Below are 24,558 nucleotides of genomic sequence, written 5' to 3' on the forward strand. Positions count from 1 at the left end.
CTCCGCGCTGCAGTTCTGCGCAAAGGAGCGAAGCGGCGGCGGCGAATAGAAGTTTCCGCGCGACCCGATCCGCGGGTGGGCAGGCAGGCAGGCAGGCAGGCAGGCGGAGGAAGGGAGGGAGGGCGGAGAGTTTGCGGGGAGGGGGGGCGGGCGGGCCAGCGCGCCTCCTCCTTCCCTGCCTGCCCGCCTTGCTTCCTTCCCTCTTTCCTTCCTTCCTTCCTTTCCACGCGGGGAGGGCGAGAGCGACCCTCGGCGGGCGGACGCGGCGGATCCCTCCCCGGCTGGACTGGCGACGGAGGCGGACGGGCAAGCGAGCGAGCGAGAGGCGAAGGAGGGGCAGAAGAAACGGGGGACCCCGCCGGCGCCCCACCTTCTTTCCATCATCATCATCAGCATCAGCATCATCATCATCTTCAGCAGCAGCAGCAGTAGCCGCCCCGCGGTTGCGCCGATGCCGGCCCGGCTAGTTGGGTGGTGGTAGTAGCAGTCGCGGACCGGGCTAGCAGCAGCGGACTCGCACCCCGAGCGAGCGACCATGGGGCAACCCGCCGCTCCGACGGTCTTCTTCATGCTCCTGGGGCTTCTGGCCGCCTCGCTCGCCGGCTTCCCCAACACCATCAGCATAGGTGAGAAGCGGGAGCCCCTCCCGGCCTTTCTCCCCCCGACCCACCCTTTCCCGCGACTCGCATGATCTTCCGTCTCCACCATCCTCACGTTAAGTGTTGGATGAAAGCTTGGGGCGGGCGGGCGGGCGGGGGGGCTTGCTTCACCTGAAAACTCCCCATCGAACTGCCTCCCCCCCACCCCACCCCACCCCAGCACCCCCCACCACCCGTTTCCTCCCTCTCTCGGCTGCAATAACCCCCAAATGAGTTAGTTGCTCGCCGTTAGAGTTTGGGACTACTCCTCCGAACAGGGTACCCAACAATTGAGGAGAGGGTGTGGGGACTGGAGGAATCTCAATTTAACCATTGAATTGAATTGAACGGGTTTGGTAGCTTTGGAAAGCAGGGGGGGGGGAAGGCAGCACAGTGGATCGGGCGCCGGGCTTTAATGCGGATTGGGATCCTTTGGCCGCCTGAGGGATCTCTCGGCTGAAGTTGGGCGTTTCGAAGGCAGCTGTAATTGAAAGCCGTTCCTGCTTGGGTGCAAAGGAAGCGGATCCCTTCCTTTCCCTTCCCTGGGAGAATTGGCAGAACAAAAACTTCCGTGGAATTGTTCCACGCGGACCTGTTTGGGTCCGGGGTTGTTGTTTGCAAGCCCACCGAATGCCTCCCCCCACTCCCCCCCCCGGGCTTCTCTTTGAAACTTTTTGGGGTTTGGCCTGAGCTGATGTGCCTCGCTTTTGAACCCACGTCCGGGAACTGTCCAAGTCCTGCAAATGAAATCTGTTTTTGTAGGGGGTTTTTTTTTTTGCCCTGGCATTTTTTTTTCTTTTTGGCTGAAAAACCCGGTTTGGCTCTCCGGGAGCGGGAGGGGCAAGAGAACCCCATGTGCCAGACAAATAAGATGAAGCATTCATGGGGTGCCCTTCCCCCCCCCTCCCCCAAGCTGGCATGGGGTACCCAGCCAAAACCGTGCAGGTGGACGATCAAAATAATCCGTGCCTTGTCTGTCTGCAACGAATCCGTGCTGCTGCAGCAAATGTGCGTGCGTGCGTGTGTGCGTGTGGCTTTTTTTTTTTTTTTGAAAAAATTGTTCTATGTGTAGGAGTGTAAAAATTCCCTGCCCACTTGGGTTCTTCTGGGGCACTGAAAAATGCCAAGCTGTACTTAAAAATAGCATTTTGTTTGTGGAGCATTTTACCTCTTACGGTTTGCTTCCCCCCCCCCCCGCTTTTCCAGCTATATCTTATTTTCTTTCATTCCCTCCCCCTACGTGCTGTGCAGAAAGAACACGCGGGGGGGGGGGGAGCCTTGTTTTGCTGCTGCTGCTGGTGGTTGGTTGGGTGGGCTGAATAAGGAACTAGAAAAGCAGATCCTTACTTTCCAGTGGTTCTACTCCACCCCACCCGTCCGAAGGTGATCAGGGATCTGGTGGCTAAATCATACTGGTATGTCTAGTGTCTAACAAAGAGAAGGGCTTGGGGGTGACATGACAGCTGTCTCCCAGCACTTGAGGGCCTGTCACCGAGAAGAGAGGGAACCAATGCATTCTCCAAAGCATCCGAGGACAGGACAAGAAGTAATGGGTGGAAAGTCCTTAAAGACAAACCCAGTCGAGAATTAAGGGGAAAATTTCCTGACCGTGAGAATAATTAACCAGTGGAACAGCTTGTCTCCTGGAGGCGTGGGTGCTTCATTGCTGGAGGTCTTCCAGAAAAGATTGGACAGCCATTTGACTGTGATGCGCTAAGGTCTCCTGCTTGAAACAGGGGTTGGACTAGAAGACCTCCAAGGGGCCCTTCCAGCCCTGTGATTCTGTGAGATGGTATAGGTTCTCCTGCTTAAGGGGCCGGCTGGACTAGAAGACCTCCAAGGTCCCTTCCAGATCTATTCTATTCTATTCTATTCTATTCTATTCTATTCTATTCTATTCTATTCTATTCTATTCTATTCTATTCTATTCTATTCTATTCTATTCTATTCTATTCTATTCTATTCTATTCTATTCTTCTACTCTACTCAACTCAACTCTATTCTATTATTTCTATTCTGTTCTACTCTGTATTTCTATTATATTCTATTCTATTTTATTCTGTTCTGTTCTGTTCTGTTCTATTCTATTCTATTATTTCTATTCTATTCTGTTCTACTCTGTATTTTTATTCTATTCTATTCTATTCTATTCTATTCTGTTCTGTTCTGTTCTATTCTATTATTTCTATTCTATTCTGTTCTACTCTGTATTTCTATTCCATTCCATTCCATTCCATTCCATTCCATTCCATTCCATTCCTTCTCTGCCCCGAAGGCAGCTGCAATCTGCCATCCTGTTTGGTTGATAAGACTTACCTTCAGGGCTAGTCGAAACTTTGCTTAGGGACCCTTCACCTCTGTCTTATTTGGGCTGCTCTGGAGGGCAGGGATGGGAGACAGCCATTGCACATTTAAATCTGGTTGTCCCTGGAGATCAAAGAGTTAGGGTTTCTCAGATCTGGGGTTGAGCACATAGTTTTAATCATCCCCCCCCCAATAAGTCCATTCCTTTAGGCTCAGCGAGGCTGGTCTTTGAATGGCTGCACAGGTTCAGGATGGAACAGGCTTACGTGTCTTATCCTTGGCTCTGACTGAGCATGGTTAGGCTGTGGCTCTTCTAGCCATTTAGCCTGGAGGATGCCTCTCTGGATGTAGGAGGATTTATTTCTGATCCCAGGGATGGAGAGAAGCAAATTCTGCCCCGAGCTTTCCTGCTTTGAAGTACATCTCTTCCCCAGTTCCATTGTCCATCCATTTTTCCAACACAGCCCTCTGTGGAAACTGACTGGGGAAATAAATCCCATTGACCACCACATATAAGAATGCTCAGATCGGGCTGTGGTTTGGATTGGGGAAAAAAAAAGAAGTCTTGCCCAACTTGCTTGGGCTGATGCCGTAGGATGTCTCTTGGGGGTTTCGACCTCCTTGCTTGAAAAGGGGTCTTGCAGGATTAGAAGCCCATTTCCCCCCTCCCCTTCTCTCTGCCTCAGAAGAACTCACTACACAGAGGGACCTGGTTGAGAGTAAACCTAGGTGGAATTCCCCATGTACTGTACAGATTTGCTACTTGGTCTGATTTGTCTTGCCTCTGAAACCCCTTTGCTTTTTCAAAGGGGCTGAGTTACAAATGAGTATGGCTGAGAATTACAGCCCGGCAGGATTCAAAAAGCCTGTGTGTGTGTGTGTGTGTGTGTGTGTGTGTGTGTGTGTGTGAGAGAGAGAGAGAGAGAGAGAGAGAGAGAGAGAGAGAGAGAGAGAGAGAAGTAGAGAGGAGAGGGAGAACATAATTCTTGCCTTGAAGATTTATGTAGCCTGCTGATTTTTGACATGAAATGTGATCTTGGCTAATCGCAAATGCCTTCTCAAGGCAATTTAAACCAGACGATCCTTTTGTTTTCGCCCAATCCTCAGTGGGTTTTTTGTTTTAAATATCCTATGTCTTCTCCATTATAGGAGGACTTTTCATGAGAAACACTGTCCAGGAGCACAGTGCATTCCGATTTGCTGTGCAGTTGTACAACACAAACCAAAATTTCACAGAAAAGCCGTTCCATTTGAACTACCATGTGGATCATCTGGATTCTTCGAACAGTTTTTCAGTGACCAACGCATGTAAGTAGCTGGTTGGATTTTCTTACAATCCCACGTCCCCTGCTTAGATTTCAAACCTTCTTCCTCTTTCTTCCATCTGGACTTCTCGTCTTTCTGCCCCAACATCCAGAGCTGCGGTATGATAAGCTAGAGACTGTGTGTCACAGCAGCCAAGCATAAGGAGGAGTTAATTTATTTTGCAGGGCTCTCTGCATACAACAATCCATTTTAAATTGCCTTTATCAAATTTTAGTAACAATTTGTTGCTGGAACTTTGCACTTTGATATGGCCCAAGGGCTAATCAATAAAGACTTATTACTATTGCATAGAACAAAATGGGTTGATTCTTACAGGCCAAATATGGACTGCTTTCTCTTCCTTCCTCTGAAGCCTTTGAAAGACCGAGGCAAAAGAGAGAGAGAGAGAGAGAGAGAGAGAGAGAGAGAGAGAGAGAGAGAGAGAGAGAGAGAGAGAGAGAGAGAGAGAGAAAAGGCACATAAGTTCATTGTTGAGGTTTATATAAATTGATGTGCAGCGGTGATAGGGGGCATTATTTGACAAATAACATGTTTGGAGAAACCAGCATAGTGGCTGTTGTTTAAAGTGACCTTGGAATGATAACGGGAGAATGGATTTTTTTGGGAGGCCCTTTTCTGCCTTAAAATAGCTTTTCTCCTTGCAGAGAATGTGTCTGTCTCTGTGTGTGTACATGTGTGTTTGTGTGTGTGAGAGAGAAAAGCAGTGAGAAGGCAGTAGAAACGGAGAGATGCCCTAGGAATTGGAGGGCCAGGAGACAAATGGTGTAGAAAGCTTGTTGGGCTGGAAAAATTAGCACCACAGATGCAGAGACAGTTTTTTCCTCTTATTTTGATGTCTCCTCTTCTGCTTTCTTTCTGAGCAATTAAAAAAAAGAAGGGATAGGCCTTTGATATACCACAGCTGGTACTTCAAGTCCAATCAGGAATGTCTCGTCTTAAAGTTAGGAGATGTTTTGATTTTTTTTTTAATCCCATTTATATCCCGCCCTTCTCCGAAGACTCAGGGCGGCTTACAAGCTTAGCAGTAGCCTTCATTCTATCTATATGCCTGCTTATTAGGGCTTTCGCCCCCCCCCCCAAGCGGCATTATTACAAAGTCAGCTTAATTGCCCCCAACAATCTGGGTCCTCATTTTACCTACCTGGGAAGGATGGAAGGCTGAGTCAACCTTGAGCCTGGTGGGACTCGAACCTGCACTAATTGCAGGCACTGGTGTTACTTAAGGAGGCATTAGCCCACTGCTCCACCAAGGCTCTTGCTTGGGAGCAGGAATATTGATACAGATATGGCTTGTATCTTAGGGCCAAACGGGTCTCTTAGTTAGGGGCCCAATCAACTTGAGAATGAGAGATAATGCATAAGCAGTAAATGAAGTCAGTTTACTCTGGAAAGAGTGCAGAAAAGAGCAACAAGGATGATTAGGGGGCCGGAGGATAAAACATATGAAGAACGGTTGCAGGAATTGGATATGGCTGGTCTAGTAAAAAGAAGGACTAGGGGTGACATGATAGCAGGGTTCCGATATTTGAGGGGCTGCCACAAAGAAGTGGGGTGTGTGTGTCACCTCATTCTCCAAAGGACCTGAAGGAAGGGAAAGAAGAAATGGATGGAAACTAATCAAAGGAGAGAAGCAACCTAGAACTAAGGAGAAATTTCCTGGCAGTTAAACAATTTACTGTGGAATAACTTGCCTTCAGAGGTTGTGGGTGCTCCATCTCTGGAGGCTTTTCAGAAGAGATTGGACAGCCATTTGTCTGGAATGGCCTAGGGCAGGGGTAGGCAACCTCGGCTCTTTTATGACTCATGGACTCCAACTCCCAGAATTCCTGAGTCAGCTGAATTCTGGGAGTTGGAGTCCATGAGTCATAAAAGAGCCGAGGTTGCCTACCCCTGCCCTAGGGTCTCCTGCTTGAGCAGAGGGTTGGACTAGAAGACCTCCAAGGTCCCTTCCAACTCAGCACTGGGTTGAGGTGGCTACATAGTGGCCCCAGCCAACTGATGCTGGTTAAATACAGCATGGGAGAACGGGAGAGAGGGAGAAAGAGACAGAGAGGAAGGGATAGGGAGAGAGAGAGAGAGGGAGGGGGAGGGAGGGTGGGAGAGAAAGAGACAGAGACAGATGAGAGAGATGAGAGAAATAGAAATGAGAGAGAAAGCATTAAGATCCCCAACACAAATTATATCTATATTTGGAGTTTGATGAGACCAGACAAAAATTTAATCCAGAGATTCTTTCTAAATGAGATTTGACTGGACTCCCAACTCAAATAGATTTTCTGGATTGGATTGGCTCAGATCAGATGTGTCCAAATCACAACTGAATTTCAAAGGCTTTTGTCTGGGGACCAAAGCCTTTTTTTCTCTGGAATCTCTTTAGAAGATGGAGTCAACCTAATTTGAGGTTTCAAAGTGAAGCCTGCAGTCCATTGGTCTTTCCAAATGCATGTGGATTAGTATCCTTCAGAGTTGCTTGGGAATAAACATAATTGAACATGACAAATAAAACTTCCTATAATTTATACCTTCTTCATATACACTTCAAGAGGGCCTTCCAGAAGATTCTGAAGCCCCTAACCCATCAGCCACTTTTCTGAATGACCTTTCTGAGTCAAAACCTATTTTGTTAAGCTCTCTCCAAATTGAGAATCACAGTTCTTGAAACTAGCCAGGTTATTTTGACCCCCTTGAGAAAAGGATCCCATGCATTCTGCCTTCAATGGCAGTGGAAACACAACAATACCCAATAACAATTTGTTAGTCTTTCCTTGATATTCTAAATTAGTTCCCTGCCATCTAATCCCAAACCTGGAAATTTTGTTATTAACCTCTCTTAGGGAGAAGCAGGACTTTGATGCTTCAGCTGCTACTCAGCCTGAAATGGAGCGATATTTATACAGCATCAATCAATCTGAAATTGCACTGTATTTTATTTACACTATATACTCACTAGTGCTACATGACTTGCAGTGACAATGTTTTTGCCTTCCTTACTGCATCCCTTTTCTACGTGTGACCCAAGTAAAAACAACAACAACAAACACACAGATGCACGAAATTGGATCTTGAACCTTGCTTGGCCTACAACCTGTGTCTGTTTCCTTACATCTAAAGCCACAGCGCGTTTAACCAGATCAGACAGTGATTTAACAGAGTGATGAGAAATTATGGAAGGGGTGAACATGTTGTGTGAACCTAGCCTGCCTGATTTATTCGTGATTCAGTGGATCGTGGGTTAATTCAATCCATAGGCTTAAGTGAGTTGTGTGAGCATAGCTAGTGGGTTTTGAAATTAGAAATGTATTTATTGATGTTGTTTGCATACCTTGGTCTTACTGTTTTATTCAGCTGAATGTGCAGACTAGGGTTGGTCATTCATTTATTTGTGTTGGGCTGATGTGTAATGGCCACATCTGGAAACCTTTGAAGGCCTTAGTAGTCCTTCTCCTCCATTGGTGGAGCCTCATGCATCAATCTGGCTGTGGGTTCTGGATCTAGGATGCTAACCCTACTCTTAAGAAAGAAGACGAGGAAGGATATTTGGGCTGTGCTTCTGTCTTTCCCTAAAATATTGCTGGGAATTCACTCCCAGAGTTGAAGTCCACAAGTCTTAAAGTTGCCAAGGTTGAGGACTCTTGTTGTAAATTCTTATTTAGCTTTAGAACTTGCATCCGTTTTCAAGTTTTATTTCTCCTATCTTCTTTATGTGCATCACAGACATTTGGGGTGCAGTTTTCCTTAAACTACACCTTATCCTTATCTTTTAAGGACTTAGTGTAACCCTCTTTAAGATGCAGTCTGTCTGGATTTAATATGTATTTGAAACTCAACTTTTTTCCCCACCCAATTTGAAGACAGCAGCATAAACATTGTTTGATTTGAGTAGTGGCAAATGCAATTTATATTTCTTCATGTTGAAATACAACATTCTGTCTCATTTCTAACTGTAGGATATGGCTTCCCTTACGTGTTCTACTAGGATAATCTCCACTTGAATAACTATGCAGTCTCGTTTTCTTAATCTGAGGAAACCATAGATTATGATAATTTGCTGATCATCCAGGTTTCTGGCAATAGCAGCAATCGCCAAGCTTTAACTTAGTGTTTAATCATGGTGATGTATTAAAATGGGCATCTCTTGTTAATTATTGCTCCACTGTTATTATTAAGGAACCTGTGTTTGACAAACATGGAATACATCACCAAGATTCAATTATGAATCTTGGTGAGCTGATGAGAGTTAGGGACACTAATCAAGGAGAGATGCAACCTAAAAGTAAGGAGAAATTTCCTGATAAAGTGAGATCAATTAATTGGTGGAATGACTTGTCTCCAGACGTTGTTGGTGTTCCATCACGGGAGGCTTTCGAGAAGAGATTGGACAACCACTTGTCCCTGCTTGAACAGGGTGGTTGGACTAGAAGACTTCCAAGCTCTCTTCTGTTATTCTGTAATCTAGAAGGCCTCTACTATTTTGTGGAAGACTTCTGCTGGATGTGATCCTACAGATGTTTCTCCTGTTATCCTATTTTTCAGATGAATTTTTTTCAAGAAGGCTTAGCTGCAAGGCATAAACCTAGTGGTCCTATTGTTTCATTTAAATGTCCTAGTATTTGTAGGTCCAATGTCTTTGACTAGGCAACTCCTCATTGATCAATGTGATTGTTAGAACTGCCATCTGTTTTTCATGCTCACATTAGTCAGCGTTGTAGGGCAGCGAATGCCCTAATTCTTTGGGAGGGAGATGACATTTCTATCCATTTGGCAAGAGCTCCTCATCAGATGAATTGATTTAAAGCAGACCAGTTCTAACTTTTTGTGACCAAGGGGAAAACAGCAGCAACATGTCTCTTTTCCAGTCCTTTTCCATCCTACTTGATGCACAGCAGCATCTGTTGGCCATGTGCATTGAGGAAAGGCTGGGGAAGGAGACCTTCTAGGGATTAAAAAGCTCGCCTGAGGATGTGTTGTATGCTGATGATACCCAACTCTTTTTCTCCACCCCGAACCAACCCAGTGATGCCCTCGCCGTGATGTCCCGTTGCCTGGAGGCGGTCTGGGTCTGGATGGGGAGAAACAGGCTTCGTCTCAATCCTGCCAAGACTGAGTGGCTGTACATACCGACATCTCGGGTCAACCAGACTATTCCATCTTTAACGATGGGGGGGTGAGGTGTTACCCCCCGTTGATAGGGCTCGCAACTTGGGCGTCCTCCTGGATTCATGGCTCAATTTTGAAGACCACATAGGAGCCGTGACCAGGGGGGCTTTTGCCCAGGTTCACCTGGTGCGCCAGTTGCGACCCTATCTGGACCGAGATGCCCTACGCACAGTCACTCATGCGCTCATGACCTCCCGTTTAGACTACTGCAACGCTCTCTACATGGGGCTGCCCTTGAGGACCACTTGGAGGCTTCAGCTGGTGCAGAATGCGGCCGCGCGAGTTGTGATGGGGGTTTCCCAATACTCCCATGTAACACCTCCACTCCGCGAGCTGCATTGGCTTCCGGTTGCCCTCCGGGTGAGATTCAAGGTGCTGGTGATGACCAATAAAGCCCTAAATGGCCTGGGTCTGGAATATTTGAGGGAACACCTGTTGCCGGCATCAAGCTCCCTTCATCCTGTGCGCTCCCACAGGGAGGGCCTTCTCAGGATACCACCGGTTAAGGAATGCCGGCAGGTTATTTCCAGGGGAAGAGCGTTCTCTATGGGCGCACCAGCCCTATGGAACCAACTTCCCACAGAACGTAGGACTGCCCCCGACCTTCGCTCATTTCGCCGGGACCTGAAAACTTGGCTCTTCGAGCTGTCTGGCCCAGGCTGAGGGGTTTTAATTTTTATTGGGTTTTACTTTTAAATTTCGGGGACTTGAATTAATTAATTGTTTTAACTGATTTTAATTTTTGTATGCTATGCTTTTAATTTTCCCTGTAAACCGCCCTGAGTCCTACGGGAATAGGGTGGTATATAAATTTAATAAAATAAATAAATAAATATATTATAAATGGTAGGTGATGGTGGAAACGTTATTCGTGGGCTTGGATATGGAATATTTAAAGATTTTGCAGCTCCAAATAAATAAAACAAATGGAGGCTATTTGTGCCAAACCTGAAAGTAATTTTTTTTAAACATCTGAAGATATTTATAGTCATATGCCAAGGGTGATTCCCTGTCTTTCTGCAAATTTGCCATTGGTTGAAATTCTTGATGGGTTAATTTGACATGATTTTATTTATTTCTTTGTATCTATCCTGCCTGCATTATTTTTTACAAACATCTAAAGGTGGCGAAAACCTTCCTCCTATTTTCCCCACTACCACAACTCTCGAAGTGAGTTTGGCTAAAAGACAGTGACTGGCTTTCATGCTGAAGGCAGAACTAGGAATCACAGCGCCTGGTGATTGGCGCACAGTCACACGGCTGTTTTTCTTGCCTAAAGTAGAACAAAAATCACTTGTCCTGGTTAATTGACCCAGAAACACCCAGCTAGCTTTCAAGCCTAAGGTGGAATCTCCTGGCGATTGGCCCAAAGTTATCCAACTGGCTTCCATGCCTAAGGAGGAACTAGAACTCACTGTCTCCTGGTGATAGGTCTAAAGTCACCCACCCGGCTTTCATAGATAAGGTGGGACTCAAGTCTTTTGCTTTCCAGCCTTAACCACTAGACCAGGGGTCTGCAATCTTGACCAAACTGTTTTGAAAAAAAGCAGAGAAGGGAAATTTTGGAGGCTGAAAGAAAAAAAGACTCCCCAATGCCATTTGGTCAAACCACTGTCTTTTCTTCATCCAGTTCCATCTCTGTGGTGGCCCATCTTATATCATGCTGTTCATGTTCGCGTTGATGTTTTTCCTATTTTGGGAGACGTGATGGACAAGCAGAAATGCTTAAAGAAAAAAAAAAGACCCCTGGTTGGGTCCCCCCCCCCATTTATAGGTGATTTAGATGTTAGTGATCTTTGCAGACTTAAGCTTTTTGTGGAAAAGAAAAAACATTGATGGACGCAGGAGCTAACTTGCTTCATAATTCCAAGCTGTGTAACCAAAGACTGAGCCAGCAGGTGGATGCTGCTGAGACGTTGCGGGGGTTTTGGCGCGCGCACGGAGTAAGACATCTTTTGCTGGAATATGTTGCAACAGGGCAGCATCACTGTCCAACTTTATCACTGGTGGGTCCCTGTCTAATTCCTCTCCTCCTTTTCCCCTGGATTTAAATTAACTCGGCTCTGTCAGCCTCGGGTACCATTAAGGTTTGAATGGATGCTTTCAAGTTCTCGCGTGCCGTTGCTGTCTCTTTCTAGTTTGCGCCTGTAGTGTACTCTACCATATTCCTGAAGCCACTGCAGTGTCAGCTCATTAGCAAACAGATCGCATATTTCTCGCTCGCTCGCTCTCTTCCCCCCCACTTCTGCACTGTCATTGCAAAAAAAAAAAAAAAAAATCCGTTGTACACCTTTAAGGCCAAGAAATGGACTGTTAGATCACGTACTATTTACAGAGAGTGCATAGAAAAGCGAGTGCAAAGCTTGAGTGACTGATTCCCCTCTTAGAACATTCTGAGAAAGGATTGGCTTTAAGGCTAAAGAAAAACCCTGCAAAGGGACCGTCCTTTTTAGTAAAATACACAAGCCCCAAAGCTGTGCTTTGCAAAAGGCAGGGTGTGTGTGTGTGTGTGTGTGTGTGTGTCAGTCTTCAGTACTGCTTGGAGGAGATTTTTCTGGGACCCCTCCTTAGCCCTGCTGCTTGTGTGTGTATTTCTTAATGCCCCTGGACCAGTCTGCTCTCTTTGCCACAGCTCCATCATTTTTCTTAAAGAAGGGACAAGTACCTGGGATTTATTTTTATTTTTGGGGGGGGGGGAAACCTGCCTTTGTTTGCTGTGAGAGGTTCTCATTGTCTTTGTTTGGATGGGGTTTTGGGGGGCCTCCATTCCTTCCTTCCTTCTCCTTGAGGCTGATTTTACAATCCATCTTGCAGAGGGGTAGAGATTTCAGAAAGGGCGGACGTAGGAAAAAGTCTGCAGCTGCCACTACAGAGATGGCGTTCTAGGAATTCCATGCACGGCAAACTGGTGAACCAAGAGTCAGAAGAGACCTGCTTCTCTGGCAGGCTTTGTCCCGTCTCCTGCAACACTTAACTTGATGCTGCAGCATGAACGTTTCCTCCTGGCAGTGGACAAACAGCTTCTTCCTGTTTACCTCTGGCTCCCCCCCTGGAAAAAGGATGGCAGTGCTCAGACTAGCCAGTTTGCTACTGTCCTAGGTCTCTTTTCTGGACAGCTTCGCGTGGAGAAGTAGGGTTAACAATCCAAGAAGCAAATTGATTTGGGGCAGTAGCCTTCCTTGAGTCCATATGAGTTGTTCAAAGACTTGGTTGATATCAGTCTTGCCAATATCTAAAGTCTTCTGCCCGTAAGAGAACCGTCCATTTTTCTACCTTGTTCTCCAGATGTTTAAGAAATTCTTTCCAACTTCTTTCCACGGTGTTTTTGGACCTTTTGTTGTTGACAGGAAAAATAGGCCGTTCCTTGTTGGGTTGTCATCTCTGTGGTCCAAAAAATTCAAATTGGCAGCCGCAAGGGTAGGATCAAAGCTCTACTCAATGTTGTGTGCATTCATAAAAACAGGTAGGGCTTTGCATGTGTCTTTGCGGTTGCTATCTTGATGTTTCTTTTAACCGTATCCTGCGCTCACCCTTGTATTTATTATGTACCTTTCCTTCTCTAAAAAGCCTTTCTGAGGCCTCATTTCCCAGTTTGAAAAAAGCGCCACAACTGGATGTCTTCCATTTAATCTTCCATCGCAATTTAATTGAAGAAAAGCTGGAGACTATTGGAGAGATCATGATAGGGTCAAAAGCAGTTTGTATATACTCCTTGGTCCCTTTGAAATGAAGACAGTCCAATAACATTATAAACTTCTCTTTTCCTTTTTTTTAAAAAAAGAAACCTGCTAAAAGTGGAATCTCTTGCCTCACACTGAGGGACAACTGGTGAGAAAAATAAATGGATGGAAAAGTTTTCTACACAGAAAAAACCTTGGTTGCTTTCTTGCAGATGTTGCGTTACTCAACTACATAAGTATCCTGAAGATCTTATCCAGTCTGGTAATAAAATGTCTTTAAATAAACAACCAAGTTCAGAGAACACCAAGGACTCCACGGTTCAACCCTGAGCTACAGATATAGTGTTAGGTTGTCCACTCCATTGGGAGAATGGTAGAAGTGCTTCTGGAGAGTCCAAGTGGTTCTGAATACAGACCGGCACTTGATTAGATAGCGATAGCACTTAGACTTATCTACCACTTCATAATGCTTTACAGCCCTCTCTACAGTAAGTGGTTTACAGAGTCAGCCTATTGTCCCCAACAACCTGGGTCCTCGTTTTACCGACCTCAGAAGGACGGAAGGCTGAGTCAACCTTGAGCCGGTCATGATCAAACTCCAGGCAGTGAGCTGAATTAGCAATAGCACTTAGTCTTATATTTATTTATTTATTTATTTATTTATTTATTTATTTATTTATTTATTTATTTATTTATTTATTTATTAATGGGACTTATATCCCGCCCTGTCTCCCGAAGGACTCAGGGCGGCTAACAACAACAAAATTAAAGATCTCTGTACAACAAATTAAAATTAAAAATTAAAATAAATTAAGATTAGAGTTAATCTCATTAACTTCACCGCTTCACAGTGCTTGACAGCCCCTCTCTAAGGGGTTTACAGAATCAGCATTTTGCCTCCAACAATCTGGGTCCTCATTTCGCTGACCTCGGAAGGATGGAAGGCTGAGTCAACCTTGAGCTGGTGAGAACTGAACTGCTGAACTGCTGGCAGGTGGCAGTCAGCAGAAGTAGCCTGCACTACTGCATTTTAACCACTGCACAACCACATCTCAGTGGTGCAGTGCTTCAAATGACCACGACAATGTGTTTCTTTGGCTCATTTTTTTTCTTTTGTGTTCTTGTTTTGCTTTTTATCAGCAGCCAAAGAAGCCACTGATGCTAGATATTAGCCCACTAAATCAATTGCAGGGGGAAAAAAATCTGGTTTTCGAATATCAAAAGAGCAGCAGAGTGACAGCCTTTTTCATGCTTCAAAAACATCAAGCATAGTGTTAAACTGTGACTTCAAGCAGTGAGATTTTGGGCCTAACACAAAGGAGAACACCCTTGAAGAAAGTTCCCATGGAATTAATTAGTCAGCTGAGGAGGTCTCCCACGCCTATTCACAGAGCATATTTGCCATGTGTGTAGATACGTAAATGCTCACCAAGGAAGAAAGAGAAGAAGAAACATCAAAATGTCATTCCGCGAGCGGTGGTGCCCACAGAGGAGGAGCTGGTGCAACACACTATAGTGAGCCAGTTGTTGGCAGCAAATACATTTAATAATAAATATGTTATTATAGTATTATTACTATGATCAAACAGTCATCCAGATGTTGAACTGGATTTGGAATTTTTGTCCGTCTATTGAGTCCTTCCCAAGAACCTGGGACAGGCAGGTGTGGTTGTTTGATGGCGTTCAACGTACCATTGCTGGATGTAAACTCTTCGGAATAGAGCTGCCTTTTGCAACTGACCAATGGTGAATTTGTCAGTGATCAAGTGGTGCTCCAGATGTTTTGGGATTGCACTCAAGGCAGCTATTACTATTGGTACTATCTTTGCTTTCTTTTGCCACAGTTGCTCCACTTCTATTTGCATTTTGTGATTTTTCTCCAGCTCTTTTGCTTTGTTGTTATTATTAGCCTATCTGCAACTCAAATCGGACATTATCAATTATGATGATATCTCCCATTCTGTCTCTTTAATTCTTGGTTTGCCCTTATTTCTGTTGTTATGAAACGGAACTTGTAGCCACCATCCTTCAACATGGACTTCATGGTCTACCAGAACAAAATGGAGCTAAATTTTTAAAAAAAATAAATAGCAAAACCATTGTTTGATCATTTGGGCCTGAATAGAGTCAGTAGCTTTTCATCCCTTTCCACAATCAATTTGACACCGCAAAGCCAGTTGCCATCAATTGCTGTTGTAAGAAAAAGTTGCTCGTGTTTACTTTGCACATCTTCACTTTAATTGAACTGTCATATCCTGTCACTGCCACTTAACTCCACTGCCTCTCTCGCTATATCTCTCTGCTGCAGTTGAGAACACTGGCTTTTGAATCTGATGAGGTTAGCTCTAGTCCATATAAAGTTTAAATTTGATAATTATTTTGCTCGTGTTGCAGTCCCAGAACAGTTCTGACCCACTCTGATAGGAGAGCCTTTAGTCTTGTTGAAGGCACGCGGTCACCAATATCTTTGAAAAAGAGAGTAGAGGAGTACAAAGAATAACCTTGAAGGAAATATGTGGCAACTATTAGGCAATGAGAACTTAGCTTGGGAAAATGGAAAAGGGTGGGAAAGAAACTCAATATTGGCTCGGCTTGATTCTTTGGTACAAGAGGGAAGGAAGAGGAAACAGAGGCTTTCAAATCTTCTTCTTATACTGAATGTCAATAAAGTAGCATTCTAGAATTTCCTGTGTCTGTTTCTTCACCTGGTCTACTCAGAGTGGCTGTCAGGCACAAAAGATCAGCTCCACACATGAAGTCTCAATTAAATTATTTATTGCTAAACAGGCTATGCATAGGAATCTTCCCAAGTAATGGTTGGCACCTGCTTGGAGTTAGGGAAGGGTCAACAGAATTCAACAGGGCTTGGATTTAATCTGCTTGTGGCTATGTAGGGCTTCTAGGCTGATTCCACTTTTAACTCCAACCCCAGCTTTTGCCACATCTTCTCCCAGAGAGGTTGACAAAAGTGAAATAGTAGTTTTCCAGTATCTCCAGCCATGGTAGTAAAGAGGAAGTGTACTAAAGTCATTGTGTAAACAAACCTATTCCTGTCCTTAGGGCAGATGCTGATCAAAGTAGCCATAATCCTGTTTGTGTAACTGCATGTACTCCCCTGTCTTCTGTCTTTTGCAAACTGTCTTCTGATAAGAATGTGTAGAATAACCATATAAGGAACAATGTACAACTGGGAAATAGGGGGGTATAAATATGTCTGTTCATACGCCCCTCGGGGTTCAGACCCTTTGCTTTGTTTAAGCTCTCTGAACCTGCGCAATAAACCTTTCCTTTCCTGAAGAGCTGGCGTGAGTCTCTTCTTTCTACAACAGTAGAGATGAATAGGAGGCTGTGCCTTTTCAGTTGCCCTTTGCCATCCTTCATTGCTTCTCACAACTTGTATTTTTACAAATCTTGATTTTGTTTGCCACCTCCCATCTCTTTTAGCTTTAGACTTTCCTTGTGAGGCAAAGGCTCCAGGGTGCTTGTCTTTAAATGTCTGCTCTTCTTCCATGTTTTCCCATAACCATCTCTTTAGCCTTGTCTCAGGAAAAGTGTTCTGGCAGTAAAAGCTAAAAGGAGAACAGCAGAAGGGTTTGGAGATTTACCAACTTGTGCATTGAGATAGAGAATCTGTCCTCCAGGCGTTGAATTTCAATTTCCAGCATCCCCAACGGTTGGTCTTATTGCTTGGAATCCATGATCACCGAAAACCTAATAAAAACCAGAAGGGCCCAGAGTAGATTTTTCTGCTTTGTTTTTTTTTCCTATGCTCTGCTAATAATTTTAAAAGAGAATTTTTAAATCTGCTAATATCTGTTAATATAGCCTATCTGCAAATGTATATCTGCTAATGATTTTAAAAGAGAGTTTTAATCATTTTAAAAGAGAGCTTTGATTCAGGCATAGAATCAAAACCACGTGATTAGTACAGCTTTATAAAACCTTAGTAAGACCACACCAGTTTTGGTCATCACATTACAAAAAAAAAAAAAAAAGAGACTTTGTTGAGACTTTGGAAAAAGTGCTGAGAAGAGCAACTAAGATGATTAAAGGCCTGGAAATGAAAACATATGAAGAACAATTGCAGGATACTATATGGCTAGTCTAGAGGAAAGAAGAACTAAGGGTGACATGATAGCAGTATTTGAGGGGCTGCCACAAGGAGGAGGGGGTCAATGGATGGAAACTAATCAAGGACGGAAGCAACCTGGAATTAAGGAGAAACTTCCTAACAGCGAAGACAAATTAACCAGTGGAACAGCTTTGCCTTCAGAACTCATGGGTGCTCCATCACTGGAGGTTTTTAAGAAGAGACTGGACAGCCATTTGTCTGAAATGGTATAGGGTCTCCTGCTTGAGCAGGGGGTTGGACTAGAAGACCTCCAAGGTCCCTTCCAGCTGTGTTCTGAACTAAATTGAGTTTTAAGGGGGAGTGATGTCTGTCTCCAAAACCTGCTCTGGTTTAGCGTTTTCGGCAATGGAGGCGACTCCCTCTCCGACAGAGTTGAAACGGGCTCTTAAAAGTTCACGGATCCTTCCCGCTGTCATTTAACTAATTGCATGTGAATCAATTTCCAAGCTTCTTCACTCACCTTACTCTCTTAATCTTGAATTCTCTGGGGAGATGCAGAGCAGATGGCGGAATGCCTGTCACTTCTCTGTCTTTATCGCTTGCAATCTGCTTTCCTTAAATCAGAATTTTCAAGCCATGTTTCCCCCTTCCACCCCAATCAAGTTGCCCTCTGTAGAAAACTCCTGAGAAAGATACTAAGAGAGAAGGGGGAATCAAACAGCAACTCTAGGAAACAAGGGCCAAGATCCACAGAATGCTGCAAGATGGACGTTTTCCAGTTTTGCAGTTAAGAGTCACTGAGGTACATTTCCCCCACAAATAAAGGATTTCAACCAGAGGTCTCCAAACTTGGCAACTTGTGGACTTCAACTCCCAGAATTCCTCAGCCATTCCTCATGCTGGCTGAGGAATTGGCTGGGAATCCCTCAGCCAATTCGAACTACGGGTCGTTCTCGACTCCCGAGCCACAACCGAGGCCCAAATTTTCCGTTGTTAAGCGAGACGTGGGTTGAGTGAGCTTTGCCCCACTTGACCATCTTTCTCGCCGCTCTTGCTAAGTGAATCACTGCAGCTGATAAGTTAGTAACCCGGTTGTTGAGTCTGGCTTCCCCCATGGACTTTGCCTGTCGGAAGGTCGCAAAAGGAGGATTGCGTGACACACACCCCCGGGACGCTGCGACCGTCATAAATATGACCTAGTTGCCAAACGTCAGAGTTTGGATCACGTGACCGTGGGGAGGCCACCCAGGTCGTAACTGTGAAAAATGACCATAAGTCACATTTTTGGGTGCTGTTGTAACTTTGGACGGTCACTAAATGAACTACCTGTACTTGGTCAGAGTAGAATGGTGGGAGACAGTACAGATTAACAAATACAGAGAAAAGTCAGTATAAAAGTTCTATGTTTCTGCTCGAATTGGTAATGGCATTCTTCTTCTTTGCTGTTGTTGTTAGTTGTGAAGTCGTGTCCGACCCATCATGACCCCATGGACCACATTCCTCCAGGCCTTCCTGTCCTCTACCATCTTCTGGAGTCCATTTAGGCTCACACCTACTGCTTCAGTGACTCCATCCAGCCACCTCATTCTCTGTTGTCCCCTTCTTCTCTTGCCCTCAACCTTTCCCAGCATTAGGCTCTTCTCCAGTGAGTCCTTACTTCTCATTAGGTAGCCAAAGTATTTGAGTTTCAACTTCAGGATCTGGCCTTCTAAAGAGCAGTCAGGGTTGATCTCCTCTAGGACTGACCGGTTTGAACGCCTTGCAATCCAAGGGACTCGCAGGAATCTTCTCCAGCACCAGAGTGCTTCTTCTAGTTCCATTTCATTCTGCTGGCCAAAATTATGGCAAGTAGCAGTTGGAACTCATGTTCAGTTTTCACAAATTCTGTGACTCTAGCATCATGCTCTTGGGAAACAAGGAAACGACCCAGATGGTCTGCTCACCCAGTCTCATCATTTGATTATACAGTAAGCTTGTCAGCAGAATGACCTGAAAGGGGAAGGCATTGAAATCAGAAAAGAAGGAAGGAACTGACCGGAAGAGATTTACTCTTTTTCTCCAAAGCAGTCCCTGATGTGGGTTTGGAGAAGGCTTTTGTGGAACTTGCCCACTTCTTCATTTATCACCACTTACTCCATTTCCTTCTAAACCAGGAGCATCTGACTTTGGCTACTTTAAGGCATGTGGATTTTAACTCCCAGAATTCCCTGTTCAGCATGGCTGGCTGAGGAATTCTGGGAGTTGAGGTCCACAGATCTTAAAGTGGTCAAGGTTGGACATCCCTGTTCTAAACCCTAATTCTGCTGCTTCCTAGAGATGGAAGGACTGCGAAGTGAGTTTCCAAGTGTGGCTGTTGCTTCTCCAGGCTTCCAAGACTCATCGGTGTTCCTCATGGACACCAATAGGACCAAGGTGACTTATTGTGGATACCTAAAAAGGACCACTCCCCACAGTGGCCTGAACTTCAGAGGTTATTGAGAATTCTGCAAACGGGAAAGATGTTTTCTACTGTAGAAGTAGATTTTGCTAAAAAAAAAGCATGTCACAGAATATATTTGTAGATTCGTTGTGTTTCAGCTGGTCCAAGCAGAGGGCCATACTGTATGTCACCGAGAATGCAAATTAGGACGAACAGATGCTTGCTGTGGACATTGAAATCTCTATCCGCGCTTTTCTGTTCATTTTCATTCCATGCACTGCATAAATTACCAAATTTGAATTAGTTGTCTAATTCAGGGGTCCCCAACCCCCAGTCTGTGGACTGGTACCGGGCTGTGGCATACCAGAAACCAGGCCACGCAAACAAATGAAGCCCATGGGATGCAGGCAGCACATGAAACCACGCCCCCTTCGGTCCACGGAAAAATCTCTCTCTACGGAACTGGTCCCTGGTGTCCAAAATAATGGAGGTCACTGGTCTAATTAGATATTCTCCCTCCCTCCCCCCTGTTTCTCTCTCTCTCTCTCTCTCTCTCTCTCTCTCTCTCTCTCTCTCTCTCTCTCTCCCTTTCTCTCTCTCTGTTTCTCTCTTTTCTCTCTCTCTCTTTTCTCTCTCTCTCTCTTTTCTCTTTCTCTTTCTCTTTCTCCATCTCTTTCTCTCTTTTCCTTTCTCTCTCTGTTTCTCTCTCTCTCTTTCTTTTTCTCTCTTTTCTCTCTTTCTCTCTCTTTCTTTTCTCTCTCTCTCTCTCTCTTCCTTTATCTCTCTCTCTTTCTCTCTGAAGAATGTGACTTACGATTGTTTTTCAAACTTACAACCGTTGCAGCCTCCCCATGGTCACGTGATCAAACTTTGGACATTTGGCAACTGGTTCATGTTTATGCCGGTTGCTGGTTCACAAGGTCACGTGACCCCCTCTTGCAAGCAAAGTCAACAGGGAAGAAGCCAGGTTCACTCAACAACCACCGGCAACTGCAGTGATCCACTTAACAACTGTGGCAAGAAAGGTTGTGAAATGGGGCACAACTCGTTTAACCAATGTCACGCTTAGCAACATGAAAGTTGGCCTGAATTGCAGTCATAAGTCTAATACTGCCTGGGTTTTTGCTCTATGATCATACATTGCTCCGGGATTTTTTTTAAATACAATAGTGGGATATGGTTAATACTCAGAGATGCAGTGAGTTCATATTCTAGATTGATTGATACGAAGCTCTTCCCCCTGATATGAAATCTTCCCCTCTCTTGTTATTTGCCTGGACGATGACGAATGCTGCTGGCACAGTTCCATTTTATTGTCACTTACCTTCGGGATGAATTCTATTTATATGCCTTTGGCACTCAAAACAAAACCTTTCTTTCCATTCAGTTTCACGAGTTGTTTGGCTGCCTCGGCTGCTTTTGTGCAGTACCAAGCTAACACTGACTGATAACCGGGTTAGTTGGCCGTTTGGGGTGTTTGGATAGAGGAGAAGAGTCACCCCTCTTTCGTTCGATTAAAGATTAAAAATGTGCAAGAAGACTAGCGGCAGGCACCCCAACTGCCTCCTTCTCTTCGGGGAGGGGGAGAAATTGATGCTTCCTAGGAAGTGAAGTCTTTTATTGCTCTCTGTTTGAAGAGGCACTTCACTTAATCTCTTCATCCACTGGTAAAATTGCTCAATTCCAGTTTGCTAAACGAGGAAGTGTGAAGGATGCTGTTGTCTAATGCACTTCGGATGCCACAAATGAATGTTTGGATGGCAGAAAGTCAGGAGAGGGAGTATCATAACTCCTCCTTGGAAGGGCGTAATCAGAATAAGGAGCACAGGGCATAGACTAGGCCCCAGGAATTCTGGGCGAATGGGACCACTTGCCGCGGCCAACTCACCGCGGAACAATTTCACACTTCTATTAAATCATTTAAAAATAGATTAGAAAAAATATTTTAATTTTGGTCGATTGCATTTCATTCTGTCCCTTCTTTTTTTTTGCCTCCTTTCTTTAATGATACCATTCCACCATTTCTAGTGTAACTTTTGTCCAGCAACGAGTTGGCCGTGGTGAGTTGGCCACGGCGAATTGTCATAGACCTGAATTCTGGGAGCATAAGCTCTTACATCAGACTCCTGCCCCAATGTTCTTGTCTCGGCTTGTATGAAATCTGAGTCCAGTACTGAGACGCCACTGTGTCGTCCACATAAACGCTGAGAACCATTTTGGTCTAAGGGTTAAGGCACCCAGGCTAGAAAGTGGCAGCTGTGAGTTCTAGTTTCGCCGTAGGCATGAAAGCCAGCTGGATGACTTTAGGCCAATCAGCAGGAGATGGTGAGTTCTCTCGTTCCAGTTTAGGCATGAAAGCCAGCTGGATGATTTTGGTCCAATCCCCAGGAGACCCTGAATTGTAGTCTTGCCTTAGGCATGAAAGCCAACTGGGAGACTTTGGGCTAGTCTCTCATTCTCTCCATGCAACTCACCTCACAGGGATATTGTTCTGGGGAAAATCGGAGGAGGAGGAAGAGGAGGGAGTATTATATACGTTCACCCTCTTGGGTTATTGGTAAATAATAATAATAATAATAATAATAGACGCAGGATAGAAATAAAACAAATAAAAAGGTCCATCTCCTTGCTGTTTTTAAAAGAATGGGTGACTCTTATGTGCGCTGACACTAATGGTTTGCTAGCCGAAAAAGATAACATTGTAAGATAAAGCTTGTGGAGAGAAAGGGGAGGGGTCTTTCCTTGCTGATGTCTTTAGCTGGGGGGAAGAGCTTGAATCTTGTTCGGCTAGATTTCAATACACCTTGCGCTGGCCTCCCCCTCCCCTTTGACAGATGCATCAATTGGTACTCTGTCTCTTCCCTTGAAGTGTGACATATTCAGGAAACCCAGCGACTTCCTGTTTCTGTAATCAGATGCTCATTGTCTGATTGCTGCCCTTGTTGTTCGGCATCCTCATTATGAGTACAGTACTTCAGACATCTCTTTTGTAATGTGCCAATTAACCAAGCCTGATAAATACTGATTAGGCATAATTTACATTGAGGAAGCTTTGTAACACTCTGGCTGGATGGCTTTTCTTCCTCATTGAGAGGAAGATGGATATGTAGGAAGCTATCCTTTTGAGGAGGGACAAGGTGGCTCAGTGGGTTAGGATGCTGAGCTTGTCGATCTGAAGGTCAGCAGTTTGGCGGGTCGAATCCTGAGTGCCATGTAACAGAGTGAGTGCCTGTTACTCGTCCCAGCTTCTGCCAACCTAGCAGTTCGAAAGCAAATGCAAGTAGAAAAATAGGGACCACTACGGTGGGAAGGTAACAGCGTTCCGTGCGCCTTTGGCGTCCAGTCATGCCGGCCACATGACCACAGAGACGTCCTCGGAGAAGTGCTGGCTCTTCGGCTTTGAAACAGAGATGAGTTGAGTTGGAAACAACTAGCATGCATGTGTGTGGGAACCTTTACCTATCCTTTTGAGTGCCGGTGCTGAATGCAACATCTGGAGCGCTCATTGCCAGATGTTTTGAGTGGCTGTGGGTCCAAAGTATTGGGGTTGATTGGAGTGAGCTGGATGCAGGACCCAGCCCAGGGCCCTCTGAAAGATATGCATGCCCCCCCCTAAGACTGGTTGAGAAGGTGCCAGCAAATTGTGATGTTGATGCAATCAGGAAAACAAAATTTATGAAGCAAAGAGATGCCCTGCGATGGTCAATTTCATTTCTTTTCAGGGAGATCCATTTTAGTTTTCTGTCCTTTCTCCTGATCTCATTTACATTTTGGAATTCAATGCTTGACACATCTGTTTCATTCAGTGCTCCGTTTAATTGTCTGGTAAGGCCCTTTGTCCATAAAAGGTTATGTACCCTGACATCTCAAGTCCACTAGACTAGAAAAAGCTAGTCTGGAACTTGGCTTGCTTGGAGAGATCCTCAGTAACCTCAACGATCACCACAAATATTTTCCACATCGCACGAACGATGTAAATGGACGAAAATGATACATGGAATTGACTTTAATTTTGCCCATTATTTCGGGTTTATATTTGGAGGTGAGTGTGGAGATTCTCAGTCATCCAGGTCATGATTATCCCTAAAGTGCATTTTCCAAAAAGGCAACTAGACTTTCTTGAGGTTTTTTGGTCCTTGAAAACATTTCTCTTCTCATCCAAGAAGCTTCTTCAGTCCAGAACTGAAGAAGCTTCTTGGATGAGAAGTGAAACATCTTCAAGGAAAAAAACAAAGGAAGTCGACTTGCCTCTTGAAAAAGCACCCCAGGCTTTACTTTTGTGTGTGTGTGTCGAGGGATTTCTCTGCCCCCAGGGCTCTTTTGATGGAAATGTTTCTTCTTTGACAGTGTTCCAAATTAAAGGATGGCCTATTCAATCTTGCAAAATGCATTTTTTTTAGCAAAGAATGGCTGGAATGCTTGATATTCAGGCAAGCTAATTATTATGAGCCAAACCAGGCATTGAAAAGAAAATTGGCTCGGCTGCTACTAATCGGCTCTGCTTATAACTTGCACAATTCCTTTTTCGTTTTTTGTTTTACCGTCTCTCCAAATTCTACTTTTAGCACTTTCCTTAGTTGAAATAACAGCGATAGGCTCATTTCTCCCAAAGCAGTGGAAGATCGGAGCCTTAAGGGAGCACAAAAGCTAAGTCTGATGCTATTGGACCGATGTTACCGGGAATTCAGAGTTGTCTCCAAACATGGTTATCCTTAAGTGTCACAAAACAGAAATTTTTGTATTTAATTAGCCTTGGGGGAGTTTCCAACCTGAACAGGGGAAAAAAAACCTACAGTTAACCAATAACTGTGGGAACACAATCTTGACTTTTTCCCCTTAAGGTATGAAGAGATCTGCAGGAAGGAAAAAACAACAACAAATTCTTGCTTTATTAAGAGCAATCCACTGGTGTAAAAGTCAGTGTGAAAAGCATAGTTAGCCTTCCAGATTACAGCTCATGAC

General features: G+C 44.7%; 1 protein-coding gene across 1 annotated transcript in view; it reads left to right on the forward strand.

Moving 5' to 3' along the window:
- Window positions 1-535: 535 nt before the first annotated feature.
- Window positions 536-24,558, forward strand: part of GRIA3 (glutamate ionotropic receptor AMPA type subunit 3) — a gene marked incomplete at its 5' end in the record, with an annotated part of 118,856 nt that continues 94,833 nt past the window's right edge. Inside the window, 2 exons of the mRNA XM_081336513.1 lie at window positions 536-626; window positions 4,092-4,250. Coding sequence (XP_081192639.1) covers window positions 536-626; window positions 4,092-4,250 — 250 coding nt within the window. The remainder of the gene's footprint in view (window positions 627-4,091; window positions 4,251-24,558) is intronic.

Source organism: Vipera berus, assembly GCF_964194415.1.
Source record: "Vipera berus genome assembly, chromosome: 11".
NCBI classification, from domain to species: Eukaryota; Metazoa; Chordata; class Lepidosauria; order Squamata; family Viperidae; genus Vipera; species Vipera berus.